Source organism: Zootoca vivipara, chromosome 2 (genome assembly GCF_965207765.1).
Source record: "Zootoca vivipara chromosome 2, rZooViv2.hap1.1, whole genome shotgun sequence".
Classification (NCBI taxonomy): Eukaryota; Metazoa; Chordata; class Lepidosauria; order Squamata; family Lacertidae; genus Zootoca; species Zootoca vivipara.
In genome coordinates this window covers 67282449-67309759 of record NC_142584.1, presented here as the reverse complement: position 1 = coordinate 67309759, position 27311 = coordinate 67282449, and the positions used below count along the sequence as shown (strand labels likewise).

The window sequence follows — 27311 nt, the reverse complement described above, 5'->3', positions numbered from 1 at the left end:
TGTGTTTTCAGAGAAGAAGTAGTTTGCATCTTTTCTTATTTTATTTTCACTTAACTTTGCCTCACAGCCCATTTTAAAGATCCAATCCTATTCTCTGGATAGGATGGCAGCAAAGATCTTTTCTATAGCGAAAAAATAAGTACTGTTATGTATGCCTTTGCATACCAAACTGGCACGTGCCATCTCTTAAAAGAAATGTGTGTCCAGCTCGAGAGAGAGAACCAAGCTCCTGTCCTTGGCTCTGCCATGCCCTTGATGTTTGCTGAGATAGAGGAAAGCAATTGGAGCAATGAGATGGAGGAAACCGTGATCCCTGAGGAATAGTGCAGGCTTTATTTACACAACCTCTAGAAACTGTTAGTTCCATGGAGATCTTGAGCTGATGACGAAATAAGGCATTATCTGATTGGGGTAGTGGTGCAGAGCTGCTGAAGTGATTGAGAACTGTGGAAGATTACAGTACTGCAGCAGGCAGCAAAGCTTTCTCTTGCTTTTAACCTCTGCTGAATTGTGGCCATCGTGTTGATTTATCTCACTCTCTCTATGAAAGGCTGGCCGAAGGCCTCCTTGCCTCAGGCTTTTTTTGGGGGGGCATTTCCAGTTTTTGTTCTCCAGCTGCAAATGCATGCAAGCCAGGGCCAGCCCTACCATTAGGCAGAGTGAGACAGATACTGTGGGACAGGGAGCAACAGCAAAGTGCTAAAGGACAGAGACATTGTGTGCAGGGCCTGTTCAATATAATTTGCTGCCCGAGGCAAATGATTAGATGATGGCCTCTCTCCTCCCTCACCATTCCATGCACAGAAGTTGACTGGACTGAAAGCTGCTTCAGCACTTGTGATGGGATAGCATATTTCAGCACCTGAAGGCAGCAAGCTAACTTAGGAAGGTGCAAGACAGGCCACATGGCACACACAGTTCTGTCCTCCCAAGGTGGGGAACTGCCAAAAGGACAATGGAGGACTGGCCAGGGGATATTGCTTCTCCAGCATCTGCTGCCTAAGGAGGCTGTTGCGCTCTGCCTAATAATAGGACTGGCCTTGTGTGTTTTCCGTTCAATCTGCCCTACGCCCATTGTGCTAGGTTGCTGTCCTTGGGTGCAGTGGAGGGCCCCATCCCATTGTTACAACCAGTTGCCAGTCTGGTTGGTTTTTATACGTGACGTGGGAAGGAGGGTGCCATCTTTTTCTTCAGACCTCAAACAACAAAACGTCTTAGTCCAGCCTTGATAAAAACAATACACTTCCATGTTTTTACAGAACTGAGGCATCTTACAGAGGCCCTTTAGCCAATATGATAAACCACATCTTAGCTCAAGTATGACCTCTGGTTTCTGCCCTTGTGAATCTCTGCTGAGCCCAGGAAAGCTACATCGAAGAGAAATGACAATTACTCTATCATGTTCAAATATGCTCACTGTTGAGTGCTTGGAAATTTTTTGAAGCAGTGCTAGGGAAGATTGATGATGATCCTCTGCTGTAAAAAAAAAGTAAAGTAATATTAGAAGGTGCTCTAGGTTTACTGTTAACTGGGAATCCTAAAGCTCAGGAGATGCCTCACATGGAACAAGGCTGTGCCTTGGGGTGGTTGCTGCTGAATTAGAGTCTACAGGGATTATACATAACCACTGTCCTTTCCTTCCTGCTAATGTCATTATTAAGTGGGACTTCCCTGCCTGCCAACTGCAGGTTCCCTTTTCCTGCTGATAGCATGGAAACGTGTGCTAGAGGGAAGGCAGTAGCCTGCAGAGGACACCACAGGAAGATTCTCTTTTGTTTTCCGCAATGCACTGTGCCATATATCTTAAAGAGGCACTGTTAATTGTTTCCCAGAATGGAGCATGCGGAGTCCCCTGCCCCCCCCCCCCGGTGTCAGTATAGCATTACCTACTGTTGCGCTCTTTTGCCTGGCTCTGAATTCCCTTACCCTACAGCAAAGTGCTTGTGTTCCCATCCTATTTTTGGGCTATGGAGGGAGTGTCTGTCTAAAAGCCTGATTTCCAAAATGCACGTACTTGTGTATCCGCCAGCAGCACCGCCTATGCTGATAACTGAGCTGGCCCAGCAGCTTATATTCTCTCCCATAGATAGTCTTTGCAAATATTAGATCCGCTTGTGAAGGTTGCTTCATAGACTCTGGTGTATTGGCATGGCCAAAGTTGACCTGTGCCTTCTCTGCCAACCATTTTTTCCTGCTCAATCCAGTAAGGAAAACTATGCTAGTTCTCACGGGCACTTTGCTGTGTCAAATCCCAGAGGCCTAAGCAATCCAAAGAAGCAGAGGCAGAGGGCAGAGGCAGTAATGCTTCTAAATACCAGTTGCTGGAAACTGCAGGAGGGGGAGGTGCTCTTGTGTTCGGATCCTGTTTGTGGGTTTCTCACATCTGGTTGTTCACTGCGAGAACAGGATGCTGGACTACATGGGCCATCGGCCTGATCCAGCAGCGCTCTTCTTATGTTCTTATGAAGGCTCCCCCAGAACAAACACGTGCTTATCAGAAATGTGAGGGGTGGAGAGAGGGGGGGGAGAGGGGTGTGTGTGTGTGTATGCTGGAGCATGCATGCTTCAGAAGATCTTTCTCACATATTACAGCTGGAGCCCTTAATGGCATTGACAATAATGTTGCTTAAGCTTTGTAGGATCACTCCTGTGTTCCCCCTCATGAGTTGCTCAGATAGGAAGCTTTGATTGCCCTGTGACAACTGAAGAGTTTTCATCCCTTTCGTGGATGCCTTGCCACTCCCGATGCAATATTTAACATCCATTTCCTTGTCATTGTCTGGAGGACTTGGTCATCTTTGATCGCATGGTCTATGGGGTTCTCAAAGCTTGCATATTTTAAAACATAGACTAGTATTTCTCTTCAGCACTCTAAATCGCAGGGTTGTCTAATTGTAGCAAGAGTTGTGGCCACAATATGCCCAGGGAAGCTATACCAGCATAATGCTTCCCATGCATGCTGTCATCTGGTGGCTTTTGAGAACTCTACCCTTGTCCCTGCCCCATAGATCACTACTGTGCAAAGCCATTTTCTTCTCTCCTGTGGTAACCCTGAGAACAAGGTGCCTCACCTCTTTGCGCATCACTTGGTTAACAGATCAGCTCATGCTGCGCTCTGCCACCATGTGGCCAAACACCTCCACCGCAGCTTCATTTTAATCCCTCCCAACCAGTCATTGGTGGGATGGGGCTAAAAAAAGAAATCTGGGGCAAGCTCCCCCCTTCTGCATAGTAATAGTAGAACCTGTGCCTCCCCACCCCCACTCTGCTGCCAATTGTCCTTCCTTTATCATTAATCTTTTTTCTCTGCAGACACTGATTATATCAGCCAGGAAGAGCTGGCCAAGGTGGAGCAAATGCTGGGCCACCTCAGTGAAGAGTCCAAGCAGGCTGCAGCCTCCACCTTGGTAAGCTTCAACCTAATGAACTGAATATGTGTGGCTATTTGCCCAAGGCACCCTCCATAGCATCACCCCTCGCAGGACCTCAGCCGAGGCAAAAGGTCAAGCACCGGCCCTTGCTGCATTGCCTAAGGGAAGTGAAGGTGCAGCATTCACAGGGTCCTGCAGATACACGGGCCATTACTGACCTTGCTTGGCAACACTGGGTGTCTCTGTTTCTTGGGTACCTGGTTTGGCTTGGACATGTTAAGATCATATGGGGTAAGTGTCCAAGTTCCATGGCAAAGGTTGATGCTGACCTCTAATGCTGTAGGGCAGCGATAGCCAATGTGGTGCCCTCCAGCTGCTGCTGGACTCCGGCTCCCATCATTGCTGACCATTGGGAGTCCAACAATATATTGGCATCACCCTCATAACTACCCCTGCTTTACAGAGCCATCTGTAAGGACAGTGTGTTCTCCTGTGGAAGCAGGATCTGAGAGTGGGCACAGGTAGATGCAGATCATACATATGCACAGGTGCTAATGCACACTTACTAAGCTAATAATATCCTCAACTTCATTAAGCCGGGGTGGCTATTCTTTTTTGGGGCTGAGGGTCACATTCATCCTTGGCCCCTTGCTCTGAGGTTTACATGCCAGTTGTGGGGGTGCCCACCCTAACCACTTTCATGCACACATACATGACACACTCAAGAGGCCCCCTCTTCCCAGCTGATCCATGCTGGTCAACTGAGGAAATTGGGTTATTATCCCCTTTCTGCTCATCAAATGATCAACCTGATGACTAGGAAGGGGGAACATCGAAGGCGCTGAAGCCCACCTACCTCATACCGAGTGTACTTCATTATTTCCCCCCCTTTTTCTGGCACTGCCAAAATTGGTGGTGGGGAGTCAGACGAAAACTGACTGAGGGGTCAGACCAGGCCCCTAAACCAGGGTTTAGCCAGCCCAGCAGCAGTACAACATAGAATGAATGAGTCAAAATTCCTGTGCTACGTGCTCACTTGACAAGGTCGCTGAGTACAGCACTTGCTTATGACCACTGAAATATGATTATTCTCTGTGTTCTTCACCATCTGTAATCTGCAAACACCCAGCGGCCAAGCAGATATCCCAGTGGGAAGGAGTTCCACTGTCTTCAGGGAAGTGAGGCCTGAGAGCTCCATTCTCCCTCCCCCCCCCAACCCTAATCTTTGCCCAAACAATTCCAGTTTCTTTTGAAATTCTGAACCTTGGAAGCAGAATAAGCTGTTCAAGATGAATCTGCGAAATTGAAGGCACAGAACTGGGTTTCTTTGTTGAAAAAAAATTGGACTGGATGGGCACGGAGGGAGGAGGAGCTTAAGCAGCACAGATGCTACCCAGATGGACTCTGGCTGCTGAAGCGGCCCCCGCATGTGTTGCTCTGTCTGGGTGACCTCCAGAGAGAAGCTGTGATCCAGGAAGCAACCTGATCTCTGCCAGGGGTAGGTTCTGAATTATTAATGTGGCTGCTCATCTTCCAGCTGCAGTTTGGAGCTGCATGAAGGCTGCTGCAGGAGGACAGGGTGGGAGAGAGAGCTGATGGGATGGGAACACACTGTCCCTGGGTTCAGTAGGAACTCATGCTCTTAGCCTAGGCCAACCCCGGGGCAGGAAGCAAACCTTTATTAAGAACCTCAAGCTAAGCTGAACTCTACATTCTTTGCACAGGGAGACGAGTGCAGAGAAGTTGACTAGCCCCGTATATTCTTGACTACTGCTTCTGCTGCTGAGATTATTAGCTCTCCCAAAATTATATTGAAAGGTAGCAGGATGTGTATAGGTGCACTTAACAGTCTTCTTTACAGGCACAGCTTATGGTCTGTGCTCCAAGAGGGAGATCCATAAGAGATACATTTATATTGTTATCTTTTCGAAACTTTTTTAAAATCTCACTTTCTCCCCCTTGTGGCAGCAGTCTGCTCACTGGGATTCCCTCTTCTCTTGGACAGACAAGGCCCTCCCTCCCATTATGACATCATCCGGGAGAAGGAGTCCTCATAATACCCAAAGGAATGCAGTCCCTACCGTCAACAGTGTTTTTATAGAACTCCCCAGTGAAAGATGTTACATTTAAAAGAGGAAATAAAATTCATAACTTACTTTTTAAAAACACCCTCCCCCTGATTACAGAGCATAGTTGGCAAGGAAACATGGGCTTCACATCCAGTGGCAGTGAGGGATGTTCCTATAACATTTTGCACCAAGAGCAAGACAGACCTATCACACTCCCCCTCTAGACATCCGGGGTCTAATCAGGCCGAGAGGAGGGGCAATCAAAGTGAGGACACTGCCCTGTGAAGAACAAGACACAGGCTAGAATTCCTGTTTTCTCCTCTTTCCTTGGCCATGGAGGTAGAGGTAGCCCTCCAGTTCATTTAGCCCTCCTGAGTAGAGCCCTCTTAGCTGATGGTGGAATCTTCCTGGAACCATTTCCCCTCCTACCTCACTGGCAACAGTCTTAGAGAGCAAAGCAACACAAGTGGTTCTGACCTAAAATTTGCAGCATGTATCTTAAGTAAGCTGTGGCATGAAGCGTACAAACCCAACCAGCCATTTCAGTTTCAAGCGTCCAGTGCAGAACCTTCATGTTATTAACTGTTAATGAACTGCCATTCTTCTGCCATGAGACGCCTTGCATTGCACCATGATGTGTGCTGGGTGTTGGCAACTGCCAATAAGCTGAGTGGTGTGTTGCTTCTTTTGCAGCCCACCAGTGAGGAGGACCTGTGCCCCATCTGCTACGCGCATCCCATATCTGCCGTATTCAAGCCATGCTCCCACAAGTCCTGCAAGTGAGTAATCCCTTGGGGGATGTGGGCTTTTCTCTACTTTTGCTTTCTGGTTGGATGGAAGGGGTCCTAGAAGGTGCCCCAGACCATAACTGGATATTTAATTAACAAAATTTGCCATTTGAACTTTCTGAAGCTTCCTAGCTGAACTCTCTTTTTCACTTGTTGCCCTAATGGAAAGACATACCAGCATGATCCTTAGGCCAGTTCTCCCATACGTAAGGCTATGATTGCACTGTGCATGCAGATTCAACTGATTTGTTTTTTTAAAAGCTAGCATTTTAACCTTTTGGGCTGCGAAGTTTGGTTGATAAAGTGTGCCATTTTTAATTCTATCTTAGAAGCCATGGGGAAGGCTGATCAGGATTCAAACTGGTTGAGGGCAGGGGAAGACTTCAGTGTCTCCCATTCCTCTAAGTCATTACCATAACTTAGCACATGCCCCCAAAACCAATTTTTGTAATTTGTTTTATACAGAGCTACTGTAGAATTTGATTTTAAGAGGAAAGTGGGCATTATCTTGCATGCACAGCACACTCATTTATACCCAGCAAGGGACTTTTAGGTACTAGATACGTATTGTTGGGCCAAAGCTCGGCCTGTAGCTGTGAACAAATGTCCAAGGCCTCCTGTTATTGTCTTTCCAGAGCCTGTATCAACCAGCACCTGATGAACAACAAGGACTGCTTCTTCTGCAAAGCCACCATCACGGGTGTGGATGATTACATGAAGCCAGCCACCTCCTAGTGCCTGGACCCTGCAGGGCAGGGCCGCATGCCCAGGCAGCTTCTCCACATGATGGACTCTCCTTGCTTCGAGAGCACCTCTGTCAAAGGCGGCTGCTGTTCAGCACAGCTGAGCTCAGTTGTGTGTTTTTTAATTTATAACACTTCTTGCAGGCCAGGCACTGCCATATGCATCCCCTCGGCCACATCATATCCTTCAACCCCCCTGAATTTAGGTACACTTCCTGTTGCTGTCATTGACTCCAAGCCAGCAGGCACTGGGCTTTTCCCATGGGGCATGTACAAGGGGGCTGAACATGCTCAGGTTTTCTACCTCAGCCTGAATCTGTAGCTCCTTTTCTGCATTTGCCCCAGGAAGCCTGTCTCGTACTGTAGCTGGGACACATCCCCTTTGGTGTGGTGCTTTTCTCGATGGGGTAAAAGCTGATCTCACAGGCAACATCGCTCCTGTGAGCCCAGCTGGCCACTAGCCAAGTGTGTTTTTTGCTGCAGCGCTTAGCAGCTGTTTTGACAAGTGTGTGTGTTGCTCAGAGTTGGTTCAGATATTTACGTGGGCATATCGTGCAGCAGCCCGCCCAGCTGTGCCACCTGATTTGGCTTTGGTGATGGAGGGAGATATTGACAAGCCATTCTCCCACCTGCAATCAGATGCGCTGGTAAGTGAAAGATTGTACCATCTGTCCACTTAAACATTAGACTCTGCTCTTTGTGCATATAGCTCCTTTCCTTTGCAGGTAGGGATTGCTAGATACGCATAGCAAAGACACAAGGCCCAGTTTTTGGTCTGGGGAGCTTAGTGAATGCAACAGCAGGCACACTACGCCATTACTAACGGAAGCGCAGAGATGAAGCCCACAACCAGAGGAATGAGTCTGAATAGACTCCCAAGCTTCTCCAAGAAAAGAAAAACAGATACAGCAGGGGCCAGAGTTCATCCCATGCATTGTGTTCTGGTTGGGAGAAGTACGAGCTAGGTTGATCTTTATGGGCTACTGCAGGGGTGAACCTGATTGCACTGCTCTCTTCCACCAGCAGAAGGTGCCCATGGCACCAGCCCTTCACTGTGTGACCAGGCTGCCTGTACTATCCAGGAGCAGACAAGGATGGTTGCTGTTTTTTAATTTACTAACTGTGTGTGACTTGTAACCAGAAGTGTCGGGGAGGGCAGCAAGCATTGTGCTTGAAGCAAGGAATTTTAACTTATGTGCATCTATGATTGTCTCTCTCCCCCACCACCCTCCAAAGTGGAAGGGGTGTTAACTTCCATACAATGGAATATTATTAAATTATTATTCCTTAAGGCGGTGAGCTATGTGTATTCTTCTCCCCATTTTATGGAGCACTGTCCTAAAGGCTGGCACAGCAGCAGTACAAGATGGGAATAGCTGCAGGGCAGGCAGCGGTAAAAGTGAGCTGCCATGCAGAACTGCCATTGTTGTTCCCCAAGAGGAGTTAAAGAAAACATATGACACACCACACCTCCCATTCTTCATGACAATATAATTTCATTCCCCCTCCCCATTAATTGACAGAGCCCTGCCCAGAGTTCTTGAATAGTAATAGTTAGTGATTATTGGCCATATGGAGGGAAGAGAGAGGGATCAGTCTCTGTAAGGCAGTAGAGTTCCAAAGAAGAGGACTGTATTCTGTCTTCCCTTTGTGCAACATGAGCAGCACATCTTATCCGGAAATAAAAGCACAGCATGCTGTTCTTTCCCCCCACCTGGCCTGCCTGGGACTGTTCTCTTGCAGCAGCTGAACTCCTACTGCAGAACCACAGCGTTCTGTACCACAATAAAGCATTTTCCTCTTTGCACATTAGGGTTACTTTCCAGCAGTAGGGCAATGGCCTGCGGCATAGGACAACCCCTGGAGCTGGCCCAGGTCATCATGCCTTATGCTAAGCGGTGATTCTGAGAAGCACTCCAGTCAGCTTACAAACCTCCTTCTCCCACTACACTCCTAGGATCCCAGCAGAAGGTTAGTATTTTCTCAGCATAAAAGTCAGCAAGGAGCCCCCGCTCCCAAGGCACAGGGTGGGGATTCCCCCTGTAAGAGGGTAAGACAGGGAGGGCCCTCTCAGCAGGTCCAATACTCAAGGCCCAGGACCGCTACATGATGATGCGTGGCTCTGGTACAGACTCAGCAATGGATTTGTGAGGCAGTACGTTGGCACCATTGAGGTAGAGTTCATCGTTCACAATGACATCCTCTCCCAGCACTGACACATTCTCCATCCGTACCTGAGGAAGGGCATGACATACAGTTAGACAACTCTATGCTGAACTGGGGGGAAGTAGTACGTTACAAGATAGACTTAGGCTAAGGCAGTTTCTTGCCTCCATGGTACAGTCCTGTGGCTACTCAGGAGTCAGTTTCTAACAGGTTCTGCCCTTGCTTTTCTGGCTCTGGGCTGCTAATTAAAAGCAGGAGCAGCCAGAATGAGGTGTCAGGATAATTATACCTGTAGAGTTTCCCTAAATCTTACTCAAAGTTGCCACTATATTTGGTACCAATTCAACTCATAGGGAAAGGACAGCTTGATACCTGGCACAAAGCAGCACTGAAAGATATTAAATTGGGACTTTATAGGGCAAGTTTCCCTGTTATGAAAGCAGCTCTCAAAATAATAAGGTTATTGAGTATGAACACAAAACCACCACAAAGGCACAAGTGCACCATGAGTGAGAGAACAAACAATGCAGGCATGTGAAGAAACTACATCACAGTAGCATTTGCGTGGACCTGGACTGCACACTCCAGCTCACTCATCAGTAAAAGAACTAGTTAGTCTTGCTAAGATGCAGCTCTGACCAATACAGTAGTGCAATTCTTAAGTCCCAGACACACTGGGTGGGAGAGGTTAGGATATGGCCTGATCTCCCCACCCCTGTGGCTCAGGTGGCCTTAAGCTGGCGACTTCGCCTGGCTGAAGTAAAGCTCTCATGGCACAAGCTGTCCCAGTGTGCAGGGCAAAAAAGGGGCATGTTAAGGCCAGCAAACAGGCACACAGGGGCAACCGAGAGGAATAAACAAAACTATCCTGCATTCCAGCTCCCTCCATTTACTGGTCCTGCCCAAAGAGGTAACATTTCCCCCATAGAACAGGGGTCCCCAGACTTACCGGTGTCTGGGCCGGTTCCCACCGCGCCGATTGCGCGGCGGGCCGGAGGACGGGGGAGCGCGCGTCTGTGCGGGCCGGCGGGCAGGGGAGTGCGCGCTTGTGCGGGCCGGCGGCGGCGCGTTTCCAGGGTGGAAAAAGCGCCGGAAATCCGTTGTGCGCATGCGTATGGGCCTCCCCCGACCCGGAAGTGCACCAGAAATGACCTCTTCCGGGTCGGGAGAGGCCCATACGCATGCGCACAAAGGATTTTCGGCGCTTTTTTCCCGACCCGGAAGAGCGCTGCCGCGCTGCGCGCTGTAAGAGCAGGCGGCGGGGGTCGTCGCAGGCCGGATTGGCAGGCCAATTGGGCCGCATCCGGCCCCCGGGCCGTAGTTTGGGGACCCCTGCCATAGAAGAACAGAAAATGTTTACATTCCCTCAACCTACAGCAGTTAGGCTGCAGCTTCACTTTCCCCAGTGTACTCCTGTATATCTGCCTGATGAGGATTGCTCTGTCACATAACTCACCCACTGGCCTACAGAGGAGCTCCAGCCAACAATGCAAGACTCCAGCCATGAATGAGAGCGGATCCGCGACCCCTTCAGCACAGTGCAACGTTTGATCCGAACCCCGTCCTCTATCACCACTCCTGCCCCAATGGTTACATTGGGACCAATACTGCAGTTCGATCCAATCTTGGCAGTTGGGTCCTGAAGTTGGAGGGGAGAAATTGTGCATGAAAGTAAACCTGGTTTTTCTTGAGCAGCTTCCACAGCTCCAGTCTGGGAAGTAGCTTCCTCCTCCTCAGAGGAAACTAGATGGGAGAGAGCAACATTCCCACACAGCTCTAGTCCACAAGATGGTAGGTGTAATATCAAGAGCTGCTGTTGCCTTGCCCAATATACTACCACTTTTAGATCAGCCTTTAATGAAGTGCTGCCCACCCTTGCTCCAAAGAAATACAAGAATAGAATTACCACTAATACATTCCCCATGAAACCTGGTCCTGAGTGCAGCCGCTCGGGATGTTTCAGCCGTAGATATTGCAGATACATGCACATGCCGGTCAGAAAGTCTTTGGGCTGCCCAATGTCCATCCAGAACCCTATGACGACAAAGCTGCATTAATAAGGCACATGTCTCCATTGATGGACCTTATACCAGCCTTGCTCCCCAATGTGGTGCTCACCAGATGTTTTAGACTTGCACTGGGGCTGATGGGATTGCCGTCTAAAGCACAAGGAGGACACCGTGTTGGGGAAGGCTGCCTTATACGAAGACTCGCCAGCATTAGCTGTATAAGTGGGAGCTCTGCATCTGGTAGCAGGCAGACAGCAGGGCTCTAGGCCTGGCAGACTTGTAAAACAAATGGCTCTGGTTCGCTCTCACCCTCCTGTTCTACGAACTACCAGATAAGCCTATTTTCCCAAGTCCTTAAAACTCTACTCTACCCTAGACAAAACTTAGCAGTAGATGCTTCAGGGAATGAAATAACCTGGGGATAAGCAAATGTGATTTATTCTTCAAGAAGATCTAATGTTGATATTTGGGGGGGGGGGAGGCACAGTATTAAAAACAAATCTTGGGACCCTAAGTAACATTTAGCGAATTCTACAAAGTTAAATAACATGTTGAGAATGCTTTTTTCTTCTCTCACACTGAAAGGTGGGAAGGGCAGATTTCCTTTGTCTCCTGGCTCTGTGAACATAAGAAGAACCTGCTGAATCAAAAGTCCATCTAGCCCAGCATCCTGCTTCCCTCCCAGTGGCCAACAAGATGCCTTCTGGAAGCCCACAAGGAGGATTGGAGAGCAATAGCCCTCTCTGCCTTTTGCTCCTCAGCAACTGGGGCTCAAAAGCATGCTGCCTCCACTCCCGAAGCAAGATGTGCAGTGAAACCACATTGCATTATTTCATTCAAACATTGCCCTAGAGGGCCCTTGCATGTTATGTGGTACCTTCCACATCTTGATCTTATTTTTACTTCTCAACTCCAGTTCCAGGTCCTCACTGACTTAACATCTAACTGCCTAATATGCCCTCTCCTCAAATCACTGCCTACAGCTGTGAGAGCCCCTTAGGATCAAAGTACCATTCCAAATCCTTCCATGTGCCCTTACCCTGCAGTTCCATGGCATAGAGTTGTCCTTGTTCTGCCATCACTGGGAATATCTCCTTCTCAATCGAGGTAGGCCGCAGCTAAGGGAAGGCAAGAGTACTATCAGTTGGCCATTTATGTTGTAAAGACTAGAGATTTACTGTTCCCACGGACATCATCATCCTTAATCTCACCGGCATGAAAGGATGAGATGCCCGACTAAAACCACAACCCCAAACACCCCAGCCAGTCTGTCCTGTGCAAGATCCCTGTTCCACCCTTCCTGCCTCATACCTTGATCCGCTCTAGCACACTTGGGTTTAAGATGTACATGCCAGCGTTGATCTTGTTGGAAACAAAGACCTGGGGTTTCTCCACAAAGCGGTGTATGCGCCCCGTATCTGACTCACACACCACTACGCCGTATTTGGATGGCTCCTCCACTCTGGTCACCTGCAAGGCAAAGTTGGCATCACACCCAGCCATGGTACTCACAAGGGCACAGAAAGAGCTCCGTTGAAGTGCCATGCCTAGTTTACTATCCCGATCTCTTATTTTAAAAAGAACCCCATGAGCAAAATAAAGGGTAGGACAGGGCCACATTCACACAGAAGACCTTTACTCCAACCACTTCTGCTTTTGCATTAGATGGGTGTGCAGGTCATCCCTAAAATAAGAACACACACCCTAATTCTTCTTTGTTTATGAACTAATAAGCATGCCCCTGTGCCATGTAAACAAGGGGAGGCATTTATAACACCCACAGGTGGGGCTTGATTTTTTAAAGTAGGTTGCAGAGGGTTGGACTAGATGTCCCTTGGGATCCTTCCCAACTTTACAATCCTATGATTCTTTGTTCCTGCAACTACAGTTTTTGCTAAGTATTAAGGGTTTGTGGAAGTGATGGAGCTCTTTCCACCTATGTCTCCAGCTGGCCTGCTAAACTTGGCCTGCTGCTTTCTGGCAGCTCCACAACCAACAGAAACTAGGTTGTCCAAGGATCCACAGGCAATTCCAAGCAAAAGAGCAAGTGGTCGAGCCTTTGGCTTTCCAAAGATGTTGGCAGACTACACTTATCATCATCCCTGAATTGGCTCATGCTGATGGGAGCTGGAATCCAGCTACCTCTGGAGGGCCACTCTTGCAATGGAGCATTGCAAGCATGGAGTGGGTGCCCCTCAGGTACTTACCACAATGGTGCCCTCTTTTCCATGATGCCTGTGGAAGTGCACCATGTCTTTGAAGGGGAAATCGCAGATCACATCACTGTTGAGCACAAAAAAAGGCTCTGCATTCTCGGTCAACAGCTCCCGCGCTAGTGCCAGGGGTCCAGCTGTGGAGGAAACCAGAGCCTTCAATATTCACCTATTCATGTGCCCTTCAGCAACAACAGGCAGCATGCACTGCTCAACCCACTTTAGAAAGTTCCATCCTATATAGCTCCGGATCAGAATAAGTAGTATCCAATCCTCCACCTGCATATAGCCAGGACACTATATGCAGGTTGCCACAAGTTTTGATTCTGATTTACACCCCCTATAACCTCACCTCTCCACAAGAAAGTGGTTGCTTCAGTTACCTGTGCCCAGTGGTTCCTTCTCATGTGACAGGGAAATGTGAATGCCCAGCTAGGAAACAAAGTAGAATTTGGGAAGCAGAATTAGAAGATGCACACCACCAACAGAATATGTGTGCCAGTGACCTGGCTATATACCCTTCCCTTAGTCATAATATTTTAATAAATCCTCTCTAACAGAACTAGACAACCATATCAATATTATTCAATGATGAATTTATGGTGACCTACAGATTGCAGGCTCCCTGGCTTTGTGGGGGTACTTGTTCTAATGAAGCGGCAGATGAACAGCATAAATTAAGATGAAAGAACTAAACTTTACTTTCCCCCTTAGAAAGTCATGTAACACACCATCCACATTTGAAAGCAAGTCCATCAGGTCCAATAAAATTTCAGCTAAGTTAGGTACACTAAGGGTCAGGCTGCATTCACAATTACAAAGAGGAGGTTAGAATCAGTGGCTTAGATCCTAAAATAAATTAATCTGAAATTCACAGAATGAAAGTTTCCTGTTCTCTCCTCCCCCTGAAAACCTCCCTAGAGCAATGGGGGGGGGGGATGTGCTTGTAAAATGTGGGATAGGGCATGGAGGATGGCTGATAACTGCCCTAAATCTGGCTTGAATCCTAAGGTAACTTCAGAAAGTTCATGGAAGGAAGGTTTCCCAACTCCTCCTCCTCCCAAAGTCCCCTGCACTTTGTCCCACAATTGGGGGCCCCATTCCTTCAGAAGAGCTATTGGAGAAGCACAGGTGCCTGTGGGTGTAGAAAGGAAATGGGAAATCTTCCTTCCATGAACTTTCTGAAGCTGTCTTGTCTTAGGATTCAAGCCAATAGGCACATGGCACCCTTGAAGCCCCAAATAAAAAGACTGCAGCCAGTGGGTAGAATTCAGTGTTACACTAATTTGATGATTTTGTCAGCACAAGCATATAGGCTTTGTAAACATCATGATCTCCCATCTCCTCCTCCCCCCGTGCTCTTCAGTGGGTTCTCCCAACCTGCGAGAGCATATTTGGGGAAGGCATGGGGGCACACAAAGCGGGGGGGGGGAGCCCCATTGCACTTCCACTAGCAAATCAGTTGAATCTGGTCCCAATGTAACAATGGAGAGGGTGCTAAGCCTTTTTATGCTGGAATGTCTGAAATAAGATGTGCATTAAAAGTATAGGTTGTATTTGCCACAGCACAAAGAATACATTCCGTCAGCAGAAAAAAAATCTGCTTGTACTATCTGCTTATACAATGCCCCCCCCCAACACACACTCTCTAAATATGTTCTGAAACCCTCTGGAACAGATTTGAGGACAACATAGTGCATGGTGGGGGAGGGGGTCCAATGCATTAGTACTAATCCTTGAACTAGTGCATCTATTTTGAATACCACCCTGTCTTCAAATAGTTATAGACAATAGGTTCCATCTATTTGGAAATAATAGGTTTCTGGCTAAAGTAATCTGCCAGTGACTATCATCAAATCACAAAGAGAGTGCTGCTGTTAGAGTGTACCATTAGCTAGATCTTTACTGCAGGAAAGTTATCTTGCTTCTAACCAACACTTGTGTAGCTGGCATTGCCAATGAAACTGAATCCATATACCTTCAGTTACAGGAAGCTACAAAAAGTGGTATGGCACGGTGCCAAGAGAAAGCCACACCCTGCTTTTTACAGTGTAGGAAGTGAGCAGCATTTATGGATATACTTGCACAACATACGCTTATTTTGGCTTAGTTGGCTTCAGTTAAAATTATAATATATTGTATAGTTGTAATAATAATAATAATTAATAATAATAAATTTTATTTATACCCCGCCCTCCCCAGCCAGGACTGGGCTCAGGGCAGCTAACACCAAATATAAAACAGTTAATTAAAATACAGCTTAAAAACAAGATTACTGTAAATACAACATTTAAAATGCAGCCTTATCATAAAAGGAAAAAGGGGGAGGGGATCAAGTTGATTCCAGGCCAGAGGCCAGGCGGAACAACTCTGTCTTACAGGCCCTGCGGAAAGAAATCAAATCCCGCAGGGCCCTGGTCTCATGAGACAGAACGTTACACCAGGCCGGAGCCAATGTTGAAAAGGCCCTGGCTCTGGTTGAGGCTAATCTGACTTCCTTAGGGCCTGGGATCTCTAAGGTGTTGCTATTTACGGACCTTAAGGTCCTCCGTGGGGCATACCGAGAGAGGCGGTCCCGTAGGTACAAGGGTCCTAGGCCGTGAAGGGCTTTAAAGGTCAAAACCAGCACCTTAAATCTGACCCTGTACTCCACCGGGAGCCAGTGCAGCTGGAAAAGCACTGGATGAATATGTTCCCATGGCAGGGACCCTGTGAGGAGCCTTGCTGCAGCATTCTGCACCCGCTGGAGTTTCTGGGACAGCTTCAAGGGCAGCCCTGCGTAGAGCGAATTACAGTAATGAAGCCTGGAGGTGACCGTTGCATGGATCACTGTGGCCAGGTTGTGGCGGGAAAGGTAAGGGACCAACTGTTTGATGCAGCGAAGGTGGAAAAATGTTGCCTTAGCTGTTGCTGTAACCTACGCCTCCATAGAAAGGGAGGTGTCAAGGATTACACCCAAACTCTTAACAGAAGGCAATGGCGCTAATTAAATTGTAATCTAATTAAAGCTCATGCACTGCACTATAGTTAATTTGAGTTTCACATCGAGGCCCTAGCACATACAGGCTATCTAACTCTGCAAAGTCCAAAGCAAACCCCTTTCCTTGCAGTTGCAAAACTTCCCAAGAATAAAGTGAACTATCAAATACCCACCTCATGAACACTGAAAGATAATCACTAGAGTTAGTGATTCACAAGGCTATGCTCTGTGAAAGCAGCATGAGTCTAGGTAAGGCTATTGAGCCACTAGCTTTCATAGAGCCTCAGCCACATTCAGACAAAATGCTAGAGCAAATGAAGAGTTCCAATCAACTCCTGCACATCTACAGCAGTGTTTCCCAACCAGTGTGCCTCCAGATGTTTTGGGACTACAACTCCCATCATTCCTGACCAATGGTCTTGCTAGCTAGGGATGATGGGAGTTGTAGTCCCAAAACATCTGGAGGCACACTGGTTAGGAAACACTGATCTACAGGACCCCCAACCATCAGGTTCAGGAAAGCAGCCTAAAAACTATCAACTCAAAACTTACCCTTTGCTCTTGTTCTTTCATCTCCTTTTCCAGCAGTTCTGACATATAACTGACAGCAAGGATCACATGGTTCACACCTGCCTGTCAGAGAAGAGGAATAGTAACTCCAAGACACTGGAACTATGCACACAACTGAGGTGATTACCGGTAGGTGTCCAGACCCAGGGAGGCAATATCCACCCAACTGGACCAGAGACCATAATTATTTAGGATATGTAAGGGATGGTTATGCAAGACTGGAACAGAGATAAACATTTCTAATCCTTTCCCCATCAACTCACTTTGCTGAGCCAAAGGAAGCAAAATCACTCCCAAATCTGGAAGACCACCCATCACTTAGGCATTAGTCTGTGATCCAATGCAAAGTAATTTATCTTCAGTTAGCACAGGGATGGGGAGATGCCTAGAGATGCACAGGGAACATGTGGCAGAGGGTACAGCACAAGAAGCCATCCCAGATGTGTGCAGGAGGACTTATAAAGTATCTCCTTAACATCTTTCAGTCAGACATGAGACGTTCCCATGGAATAACTCAACAGCAAAAGCTTCACCTACTGAATTCCAGTCTGCCATGCAGCTCTTAAAAGGCACAGCACCCTTTTCAGGAAAAAGAGGCCCCTGAATCTCTCCCGCCCCCCGTGCCACCCTACCCGCTCTTCTAAACGGACGGCAGCCTCACCTTCACCCCACCCAAACACAGAAGGTTGGTGCCCAATCCTACCTTCACCAGAGCCTCCACCTGGTGCAGCAGGATAGGCTTGTTGCAAAATTCCACCAGGGGCTTAGGGATGCTGAGGGTCAGGGGCCGCAGCCGCGTGCCATAGCCCCCCACCAAGATCAGCGCCTTCATCCTTGCCTGAAAGAGGGCGGAGGAAAGGACGAAGCGTCAGACCCCACGGTGCCCCCAAGGCCTCCAACGGCCCCGCTGCCTGCCAGGTCCCCCTCGATGGTCTCCCAACCTTCCCGCGTCGACCCCCAGCCAAGCAGGACTTGCCAGCGGCCCCTCGAGGTCAGAGCCCGGCCGCCGCCCCTGGACGCCCTCGGTGCTCTTCAGGACCGGACCCAGAGGCCCGTAGTCGTAGCCAACGCCACCCCTCCGCACTCGGCTCCGCGTAACTCACCTGACCCGGCCCGGAGGTGCCACTCCGCCTACAGCAGACAGAACCAGCCACCACGACATCTCCGTCAAACTCCCTTCCGAACCGGTCGACCAATCAGTGCGCCGGACGTGTCCAAGCTGCCTAAACACCCAATGGCGGCCGAGAGCGGCGAAGCTTGTCGTCCAATCAGAACGCTAGCTACCGCGTTGCCGCAGCAACGCGGACAGGTTAGAAATGCGACCGCTTTGCGTCATTGCCAAGGCGCCGCAGCAGACACGTCTCAGGGAAGGCGGCTTCAAGTTAAAGCCCCGCCCCTCTTTCCCGTTAGCACCGCCTCTAGACGGGCGGGGTGCGATGTCGTCACGCGTGCGCGACGCCAAGCGAGCCCTAGCAACAAAGGCTTCCGCCTCCTCGTTCTCCGTAGTAGTGGCAACGTTCGTGACGTGCGGCGCTGCCATGTTTGTAGTGGCTTTGCGCTTGTTAACCGGGTGAGGGGAAGCCGTAGCGGGGGAAACTGCTTCGCTCTTCTCTATCGGCTCCTCTACCCGCTTTAAAGCGGGAGGTTGGCAGGAGGAAGAGGGAGGAGGCGCGAGAGTGAGCAGGGAGCGGCTGCACTGCAGGCGAGTCTCGGGGATGCGCTGGGTGGGCAAAGGAAGGGCCTCGACCTGGGCGCGTCACCGCAGCCTTCCGCGGGTGACGACGGGTCCGTTACTCTCGGGGAGGGGGCTTAGCGTTGCTTGACTTGGGCTTAACCGGGAGTGAGGTGAGTGCTGCCGTGTTTCTCTTCTTAGAGGACGCTCCGGCTTTGCTAAGTAAAAAAACCGAGCTGCATCGTTGACAGTAAGGAAGCCTGTGTGGAGGGGGCCATCATTATATTATTGCTACCGTTTTTATTGCTAAAATGTTTGATTTAGTAAAATAATACTAGTAATGATAATAACAGTATGTAAACCCTTGGAGGAGCTTGGTCCCATTTGTCTTTAATCAGAAGTGTGCCCCTCACCCCTGAATGTGATGTGGCTTACTTCCAAGTAAGCATACATAGGATTGTACCTTCATGGTTTTATTGGATCCTGGCCTTTCACAGCAGGCAGCATCAGATACGTGAAACAAAGCTGCTATGCTACTGGGTGATCTGCAGAACTTGCTTTGTTGCTGGAATATGATCCCCCAAATATACATGTTATAGCCATTAGTAGTCTGCATTTGTATTGGAATTTTGAATGGATGTTTTGTTGCTGGTGTGTGTGCTGCACTGGGCTTTACTATTCAATTTATTTACTACTAAAAATAAATAAATAAATAAACAAACAGGGGGCAGGTTCCCAAGTTTCAGTATAGGGAGGTGGAGGTTGTAATATTTATGTGCTGCTTAATGGAGTCCACTACTCTCTTCCAGCATGGGGACCATGGCTCATGAGCCTGTTCCCTGCATTTTAAAGAGCCCAGTCTCACTGCAAGTGGGAGACATGAGGACTGAGCAAGGCCGTCCTGGTGTTCTGGTGATTGATGTTGTGCTTCCACACTCACAGACCATTGATGTAAGTATGGGAGGAAACCAAGTGGGTGGGGCTTGCAATTGTCAGATCTTACGTTTGAAGTCTCTCATTTTAACTGTAAAGCTGATATAGAAACTACGATGGTGAAGCAGGAAGCACCTGCTTCAAAACTCACCTTTATTAACTCACTTGGTTCCCCTAGGCAAGCTTCTCTACCTTGCTCCAAGCTGTAATTTAGATATTCAAGCAGTGACCTGCTCCAAGGGTTGCAGTAACATTTCTGAGCAAGAAAAGGAGGAATCCATGACAGTCCTCCCCTCATATTGCTATCCTCAGTTGCAGGAAATAGTGTTCAAGAACTATTACACAGCCTTTCTGACTCTACGGGTGCAGCGCCGAAACCCTGCAGATGGTGGGAACGAAAGTCCTCCCAAGTGGGTTACTTGTCTGCAGAATTACTGCTTGATGCCCAACCCTCACACAGAAGAAGGCTCTCAGGATTACTTCTCTCTCTCCAGACATCAGGTAGGTATTTCTGTTGGTATTGCACATAAATCATAGAATTGGAAGGGATGCAAGGGTCATCTAGTCCAACCCCCTGCAATGCAGGAATCTCAGGAGATGATTCAATTATTCTGCTAATTCATATTGTTTCCTGTCTGAAATGGCAACCTGTGCTCCACACAACATTCCTGGTTTATTTTGTTGCGCCATCACACTTTAGCCACCACTGAGTAAATCTGGAATAGAGCTGGGATAGGGAACTTGTGGCTTCCATGTTATTGGACTCCAACTCCCATCAATGCTAGCCAGCATGGCCAATGGTCAGAGAATGTGGGAGCAGTAGTTGTCAGGGGTGGCGGGCTTTCTCTCTTCACACAATCACCATGAGAGGCTCCTGACGTTTTTATAGTCTTTATTTACAGTATTGTCATTAGCACATAATGATCATTAATCAGAGTCACTCAGTTCAGATCTCTGCTGAGCTCTGCATCCGCCCCGCCAACACACCAGGAAATGGTGAACCTGCTCACTTCATCTTTCGCCCCTCCTTTTCTCCACACATCTCATGAGAGCCGGTTTAACCCCCCCCCCCCCTGAGTCTGAGCTAGAACTTAACCCTCGCTGCTCCTCTCGACTGACTTCAACAACTCTTTCTTCCTCTCTCCCCCCCCAGCACATCCTCCTCCATCACTGCGTCTCCCCCTCCCTCTAGGAAACCTGACACCTCTAGCTCAACCCTAACATCAGTCTTGCAATGTCTGGTGGACAACAAGTTCCCCACCCCTTCTTTAGTGTGCCAGATGATAATTGGGGGAACGGTATGGGCTGTGTGTTTTCTGTAATATAATTTCTAAAAAATTATAAAACTCTGCATGCTCTTACTGCCCATAGGGTACCTTTCAGCTCTGTCTATTACAGGCACTGTTTTGGCTAGTCTTATTAAAATGCTTCAGCTACATTGAGAGTTTTGTATTGGAGAAATGCAGAACCAAGGTAATGCTTGGTAACTTTCAGGAAAAATTATTAATGATTTGTTTAATTAATTAATTATTAATTAAAGATTAATAATAATTAATGATAGGGATCCCAGCCAAACTTCATTTTTAATAGTGCGAGTTACAACCTAGCCCACCAAAACTTCAAGAGTACTTAGTAACGGTTTAGGTACACTGAGGGGAAAGGATTGACAGTTGTAATGGCTTTGCAGTCCCAAAGTAATAGGCAAAATGAATGTCTGTTTTTATTATTTTTCTATAGAGTTTTTTTTTTAGTATGCAAAGGTCTTTACAGGTCTAACTTTTTCCATTCTTGCAACAAGGTAGATCCTTACAGTTTTGATTTTAACTAAGATTTTAACAATCTGAGACACAGAAATGCTGGTGTGCTTGAATCCACCCAGGAAAACTATAGCTGAGCCGAGATTTAACTAGATCTACAAGGTCCAGTGCTCAGAACTGAAGTACTACTACTGTATATGTACCAGGCCATGATAATACCCTGACTTGGCCTTAATTCCTGACCCTACTGATACTGTATTCTAGTTAGTTTGGAATGATTCCCTATTGTTTGTATCAAGGGAGACGTTATTAGAAGCTCTTACAATGCTACAGCAAATCATTGTTTACTTTGTTTTGAAGGGATATTGGGCCTTGGTGCAGTTTCAGTGATGCCTTGTCTCCCTTACTTTGCCAGATGCTCTGTGATGTGGACCGAGTGGCTGCCATGCGTCTCATCCTGCGTCAACCATCTCCAGTATGGCTGCATTTCACCATTGAGGAGCTGCAGCTTTTCCCTGGGGGTCAGAAGGTACATACTCAACTCACCCCCAAAGCACCTGTTCTTTCTATAACCATTGTTCTATGGTTGTAATGGCTTGCTCACCATTGGATGAAGCCTTCTTCAGGAGACAGTCTAGGGTCTGATAACTGGCTGAACTCCAGCTCACTGTGCTTTACTCCCCCCCAAAATGCTAGGTCGCACATCTGAACTGGAGAAGATGCTGCACCTATATCTCTTTGATTCCGAGCTACCAGCTTCTGTCCTCCTTTTCTAGCCTTCAGCTTCTGTGGAGCCAAGTCTCCTGTTCTCTTCCACTGCTTGGCCGGAGTTTTATCAGAGTTTCCTGTATCAATTACTGTTCAATGAGTTTGCCTTTCTTCGCTCTCTCAGGTTAAGATCTCTGCTACCCATGGAGCAAATTTATTAATGGCTCCCCCTGCCAATTCATTCTAATTTCCATGCTATTAATTTCACATCCTTAGTGTGGCTCACCAATGAAACTGCCAGAGCCCCTCATGTACATAATCCATGTTATTAACTCTGCAGTTGCCAGGTTCAATTCTAAAGCTGATTTTAGAGTGAGCTTTCACCTGTGAAATCCAGATGGGGGAAAACATTCTCCTGGACACTGTACCTCTGAATACAGTGAGAATAGCCCCCTCCTTGTCCCCTGGTAAATAATGCTCCTATGAGAGCTTGAAGTAAATAGATGGTAATAGTTCATAAGAGTGAATTCTACACTTTCCTGTGGGCAGTAGAGACAAGTATTTACCATATTTCCTGGCATATAAGACGACTGGGCGTATAAGACGACCCCCAACTTTTCCAGTTAAAATATAGAGTTTGGGATATACTTGCAGTATAAGACTACCCCTCTGCCTACGATCATCCGTGGGCCAGACATGCCCATGCTGCCCATATCCAAAATGTCCGCAGCGCCAGAAATTGCTTCTGCACATGTCCAGAAGCCGAAAATCGCATCTGGACATGCACCGAAGCGATTTCCAGCGCCGCACTGCCCATTTCCAAAATGTCTGCAACGCCAGAAATCGCTTCTGCAGCTGCATATAAGACGACCTGGTGTATAAGATGACCCCCGACTTTTGAGAAGATTTTCCTGGGGTAAAAAGTCGTCTTATACACCGGAAAATACAGTATGCCTTTAGGCAGCCCGCTCTGAGAGAGTAAATTGGTGAAGGTAAAAAGGGTAATATAACATTCCAGTTGGTAGAGAATCAGCAGTGTTTTGCCCTGGAGCTTTTTTTTTATCTTCCAGAGTCCACAAAAAGGCTTCCCAGCTTGGCTTTCTCACCCATCTCCTCAGGAGCGGCCAACAAACCTGCGTGATGTAAGTATTGTTGGTAACACTGGGGGCTTCTGATTTGCTGACAGGCTCCTGGCAGGGAATGGCTCTGGGGAGATGTGATGTTTTCTCAACAAAAGCAGTGGAGAAGCTGCTTATATGACTATATGACTATCCTTCACTTCCAGGGACTCCCTGATGCTGACAAAGTGTCTTCTGAACTGCAGCAAATGTGGGTTTTGACCGAGATGCTCCAAGCCAACCAGCCAGCAGCACGAATTGGCCGTTTTGATGTTAGTTTCATATTGCTTTTGCTTCTTGTTTGGGGAGTATGTCCTTCACTGCAGTCCAGTTAGAACTCACACCCCTATCTTGAAGACTTACTTCAAGTTTATACTCCGCATTTGCAGCCCGCAGAGCGTGCACATGAACCTTAGAAGAGCCCTGCTGGATCATGCCAAAGGCCCACTTGGGCTGCCCTGTTTCCAGCAGTGGACCAGGAAAGCTGCAATGAAAGAATTCGGCACTCAGTATGGAATTTCTATTCATCATGCGTCCTTCTTCCTCTAAGGAACTTAAGGATGGCTTGCATGAAGTTTTTGTATTTTACCCTAGGGCAATTTGGGCTACAGCATAGTGACTCTCCCAAGGTTACCCTGTTGGATAAGTGGAAATTTGAATTCAGCTCCCCCTAAGTTCATGCCCAGCATTCTGTCCACTGGAGGGAATGGAGGCTGCGTGGAAGAAACATACATCCTGTAACATTCCCAATGTGTTGACTCTTTGCTAAAAATAATTCCCTGTACCTCTCTTGTTTCAGGTGAATGGCTCCTATGACCTTAACCTCCTTTCCTACACTTGAGTTTTCCCAGGACTCAAAGCTGACTAAGTTCCTAAGAGCTGGACTCACTGAGCTGCACCCCCACAGTGTTGGATTGGCTTGAGACAGGAAGAAATGATGGACTAAGTCTGTTGCCTTCATGTTCCAGTCCTTCCCTTTTCCACTGCATGGAGGTGGCCTTTGTGGGAACTCTCCAGCTCTACTCTGTTCTGCCTACCAGGTCTTATGTGGAGATTGTTCTCCATTTTGCACTGGACCCTGGAAGGCTGGGTTCCCTTGAACTTGAAGGTGCCTTATTTGGGCTCTTCATCTCCTGGTCTGTTTTTTGGAAGCCCTGCTGTTTGATGCATGTTTCTTTTGGGGGCAAAATCAAGCAACCTTTCAAGAATCTGGTACTATAATGGAGGCAGGGCAGGATGGAGAGAATAATCCTTCATTTTGGCAAGAGAAATGACTTGAAATGTCTTGAAGCTGACAAGACTGAAGGTTTTAAATTCTCAAATTCACGTGTTGGTGTTCCAGAGAGAATGAGAACTCCCTTGTTGCTTCCTCTGCTATGGCTACCTCATTTGCTACCTACACTATGTAATTGTGTTGGGTTTTAATCAGTGGGTGGCAATAAGAAATGCTTCCTGAAGAGTCAATCTCCCACCTCTTTTTTCCTGGAGGGATGTGAGTAGCTTAGTTGTGAATTGCACAGAGCTAGCCCTTGACAACCTGTCACTAGCTTTGGCTACAATATTGTAAGGGCCACATTAGAGAAATGGTTTACCCTAGTCAAATGGCAGTGCCAGACTGTGCTGTGTTGGTTTTTAGCTGAGTCCTGGAGCACATTGTCATTTTTTTACAGCCACAGCGATAGACATTTCAAGTAGCGAAAATAGCATCATGTTAGAAAGTCTGAAAAGTCCTTAAGCTGAGTTGCAACCTGGATTACCAGCTGTCACCTTTGTATTCTTAAATATCACCATATTAATCTTTCCAACTCATCAAATAACCCTTGCATGGTTGTAGATACTCGTTTCCAGTCCATGAATTACTATGCTCAACAATGAGTGTTGAAAGCTGAGGTGAATAAATGGTAAAAGTCTGGATTCAGATCCCTGCTCTGTCAAGGAGCTTCTAGACTGCCTTTGAACAATCACTTTCTCTCAACAGTACATCTTAAACTGCCTTTCAAAGGGCTGCTATGATGGTTACAATGAGAATATTCAAACACTTCCCCATACTGACAGGCAGAGATATTTTTTGAACAGAACAGCGCTACGTTGCTTCTTAGCAAGGGTATCTTCTTGTGGTAGGGGGCACTTCCTGCAGTAATGTCCATGATATGCAATAGTCTGATGGACCAAGCTGCAGAATAAAATGAATTAGTGCAGTAGGATGTGTAGCTGACTTTTTAATTTTATTTTTAATGCTGGACTTTAGATCTTGGGAACAACCTCTTTTCCGTAGCTGTGTAACTTTCCTTTCTGTTATTTATTATGAATTATGTATGCTACTTTATTTATAGCTGGAAAGAGCCACAGTGATGATCTAACCCATTGCAAGTATAATAAACTTTTACTGAATACAGTGAAAGGCCTTTGCAAATTTTGAACGAGTCTGATGTCAGGAAGCTGCCTTATACAGATCATTGGTACCTCTAGCTCAGTATTGTCTGAGCACCAATGTCTCTTCAGGGTTTCAGATAAGGATGTTTCTTAGCCTAACTTGGAGATGCCCAACTTGGGAGCTTCTGCTTGTAAATAATGTGCTCTGCTACTGAGCTGCAACCCTTACCCATTGCAATCCATTGCATTAAATCAGGGTTAATGTCTTTGAAGTATTTTTCAGTGGATGATTATCCAAATGCATCACAAATAAATGATTGTTGTATTGTATGTGCTTGGTGCATTGTACTTCTCAAACCTTTGTTGTTGTTGTTGTTTAGTCGTTTAGTCGTGTCCGACTCTTCGTGACCCCACGGACCATAGCACGCCAGGCACTCCTATCTTGCACTGCCTCCCGCAGTTTGGTCAAATTCATGTTCGTAGCTTCGAGAACACTGTCCAACCATCTTGTCCTCTGTCGTCCCCTTCTCCTAGTGCCCTCAATCTTTCCCAACATCAGGGTCTTTTCCAAGGATTCTTCTCTTCTCATGAGGTGGCCAAAGTATTGGAGCCTCAGCTTTACGATCTGTCCTTCCAGGGAGCACTCAGGGCTGATTTTCTTAAGAATGGATAGGTTTGATCTTCTAGCAGTCCATGGGACTCTCAAGAGTCTCCTCCAGCACCATAATTCAAAAGCATCTATTCTTCGGCGATCAGCCTTCTTTATGGTCCAGCTCTCACTTCCATACATCACTACTGGGAAAACCATAGCTTTAACTATACGAACCTTTGTTGGCAAGGTGATGTCTCTGCTTTTTAAGATGCTGTCTAGGTTTGTCATTGCTTTTCTCCCAAGAAGCAGGCGTCTTTTAATTTCGTGACTGCTGTCACCATCTGCAGTGATCAAGGAGCCCAAGAAAGTAAAATCTCTCACTGCCTCCATTTCTTCCCCTTCTATTTGCCAGGAGGTGATGGGACCAGTGGCCATGATCTTGGTTTTTTTGATGTTGAGCTTCAGACCATATTTTGCGCTCTCCTCTTTCACCCTCATTAAAAGGTTCTTTAATTCCTCTTCGCTTTCTGCCATCAAGGTTGTGTCATCTGCATATCTGAGGTTGTTGATATTTCTTCCGGCAATCTTAATTCCGACTTGGGATTCATCTAGTCCAGCCTTTCGCATGATGAATTCTGCATATAAGTTAAATAAGCAGGGAGACAATATACAACCTTGTCGTACTCCTTTCCCAATTTTGAACCAATCAGTTGTTCCATATCCAGTTCTAACTGTAGCTTCTTGTCCCACATAGAGATTTCTCAGGAGACAGATGAGGTGATCAGGCACTCCCATTTCTTTAAGAACTTGCCATAGTTTGCTGTGGTCGACACAGTCAAAGGCTTTTGCATAGTCAATGAAGCAGAAGTAGACGTTTTTCTGGAACTCTCTAGCTTTCTCCATAATCCAGCGCATGTTTGCTATTTGGTCTCTGGTTCCTCTGCCCTTTCGAAATCCAGCTTGCACTTCTGGGAGTTCTCGGTCCACATACTACCTAAGCCTGCCTTGTAGAATTTTAAGCATAACCTTGCTAGCGTGTGAAATGAGCGCAATTGTGCGGTAGTTGGAGCATTCTTTGGCACTGCCCTTCTTTGGAATTGGGATGTAGACTGATCTTCTCCAATCCTCTGGCCATTGCTGAGTTTTCCAAACTTGCTGGCATATTGGGTGTAGCACCTTAACAGCATCATCTTTTAAAATTTTAAATAGTTCAGCTGGAATATCATCACTTCCACTGGCCTTGTTATTA

General features: G+C 47.2%; 3 protein-coding genes across 11 annotated transcripts in view; 2 read left to right on the top strand and 1 right to left on the bottom strand.

The window, feature by feature from the left end:
- Window positions 1-8262, top strand: part of RNF123 (ring finger protein 123) — an 88462-nt gene extending 80200 nt beyond the window's left edge. For all 6 annotated transcript variants that reach the window (XM_088663182.1, XM_088663177.1, XM_088663178.1 and 3 more), the window contains 3 exons: window positions 3313-3407; window positions 6134-6219; window positions 6864-8262. In XM_088663182.1, coding sequence (XP_088519308.1) covers window positions 3313-3407; window positions 6134-6219; window positions 6864-6963 — 281 coding nt within the window. In that variant the 3' untranslated portion in view covers window positions 6964-8262. The remainder of the gene's footprint in view (window positions 1-3312; window positions 3408-6133; window positions 6220-6863) is intronic.
- Window positions 8263-8447: 185 nt separating this feature from the next.
- GMPPB (GDP-mannose pyrophosphorylase B) lies at window positions 8448-18085 on the bottom strand. 3 transcript variants are annotated; one of them, XM_088663185.1, is made up of 10 exons: window positions 17886-18085; window positions 17613-17747; window positions 16892-16972; window positions 13743-13791; window positions 13354-13496; window positions 12458-12616; window positions 12186-12264; window positions 11044-11171; window positions 10594-10776; window positions 8448-9205 (listed from the first exon to the last, which is right to left on the bottom strand). In XM_088663185.1, exons 2-10 carry the CDS (start codon window positions 17739-17741, stop codon window positions 9074-9076), a joined length of 1083 nt encoding a protein of 360 aa, XP_088519311.1. In that variant the 5' UTR covers window positions 17742-17747; window positions 17886-18085; the 3' UTR covers window positions 8448-9073. The 3 variants fall into 3 exon arrangements, with proteins under 3 accessions (XP_088519311.1, XP_034961838.3, XP_088519312.1); XM_035105947.3 differs by having other exon boundaries at window positions 18013-18085; XM_088663186.1 differs by having other exon boundaries at window positions 16892-16968; window positions 18013-18085.
- Window positions 18086-18407: 322 nt separating this feature from the next.
- On the top strand, window positions 18408-25800 carry NICN1 (nicolin 1, tubulin polyglutamylase complex subunit). 2 transcript variants are annotated; one of them, XM_088662132.1, is made up of 7 exons: window positions 18408-18512; window positions 19391-19532; window positions 19827-20015; window positions 21687-21800; window positions 23050-23121; window positions 23265-23369; window positions 23897-25800. In XM_088662132.1, the coding sequence occupies exons 2-7, from the start codon at window positions 19392-19394 to the stop codon at window positions 23936-23938; spliced, it is 663 nt and encodes a 220-aa protein (XP_088518258.1). In that variant the 5' UTR covers window positions 18408-18512; window position 19391; the 3' UTR covers window positions 23939-25800. The 2 variants fall into 2 exon arrangements, with proteins under 2 accessions (XP_088518258.1, XP_034961830.3); XM_035105939.3 differs by having other exon boundaries at window positions 18408-18611.
- The last annotated feature ends 1511 nt before the right edge of the window (window positions 25801-27311 follow it).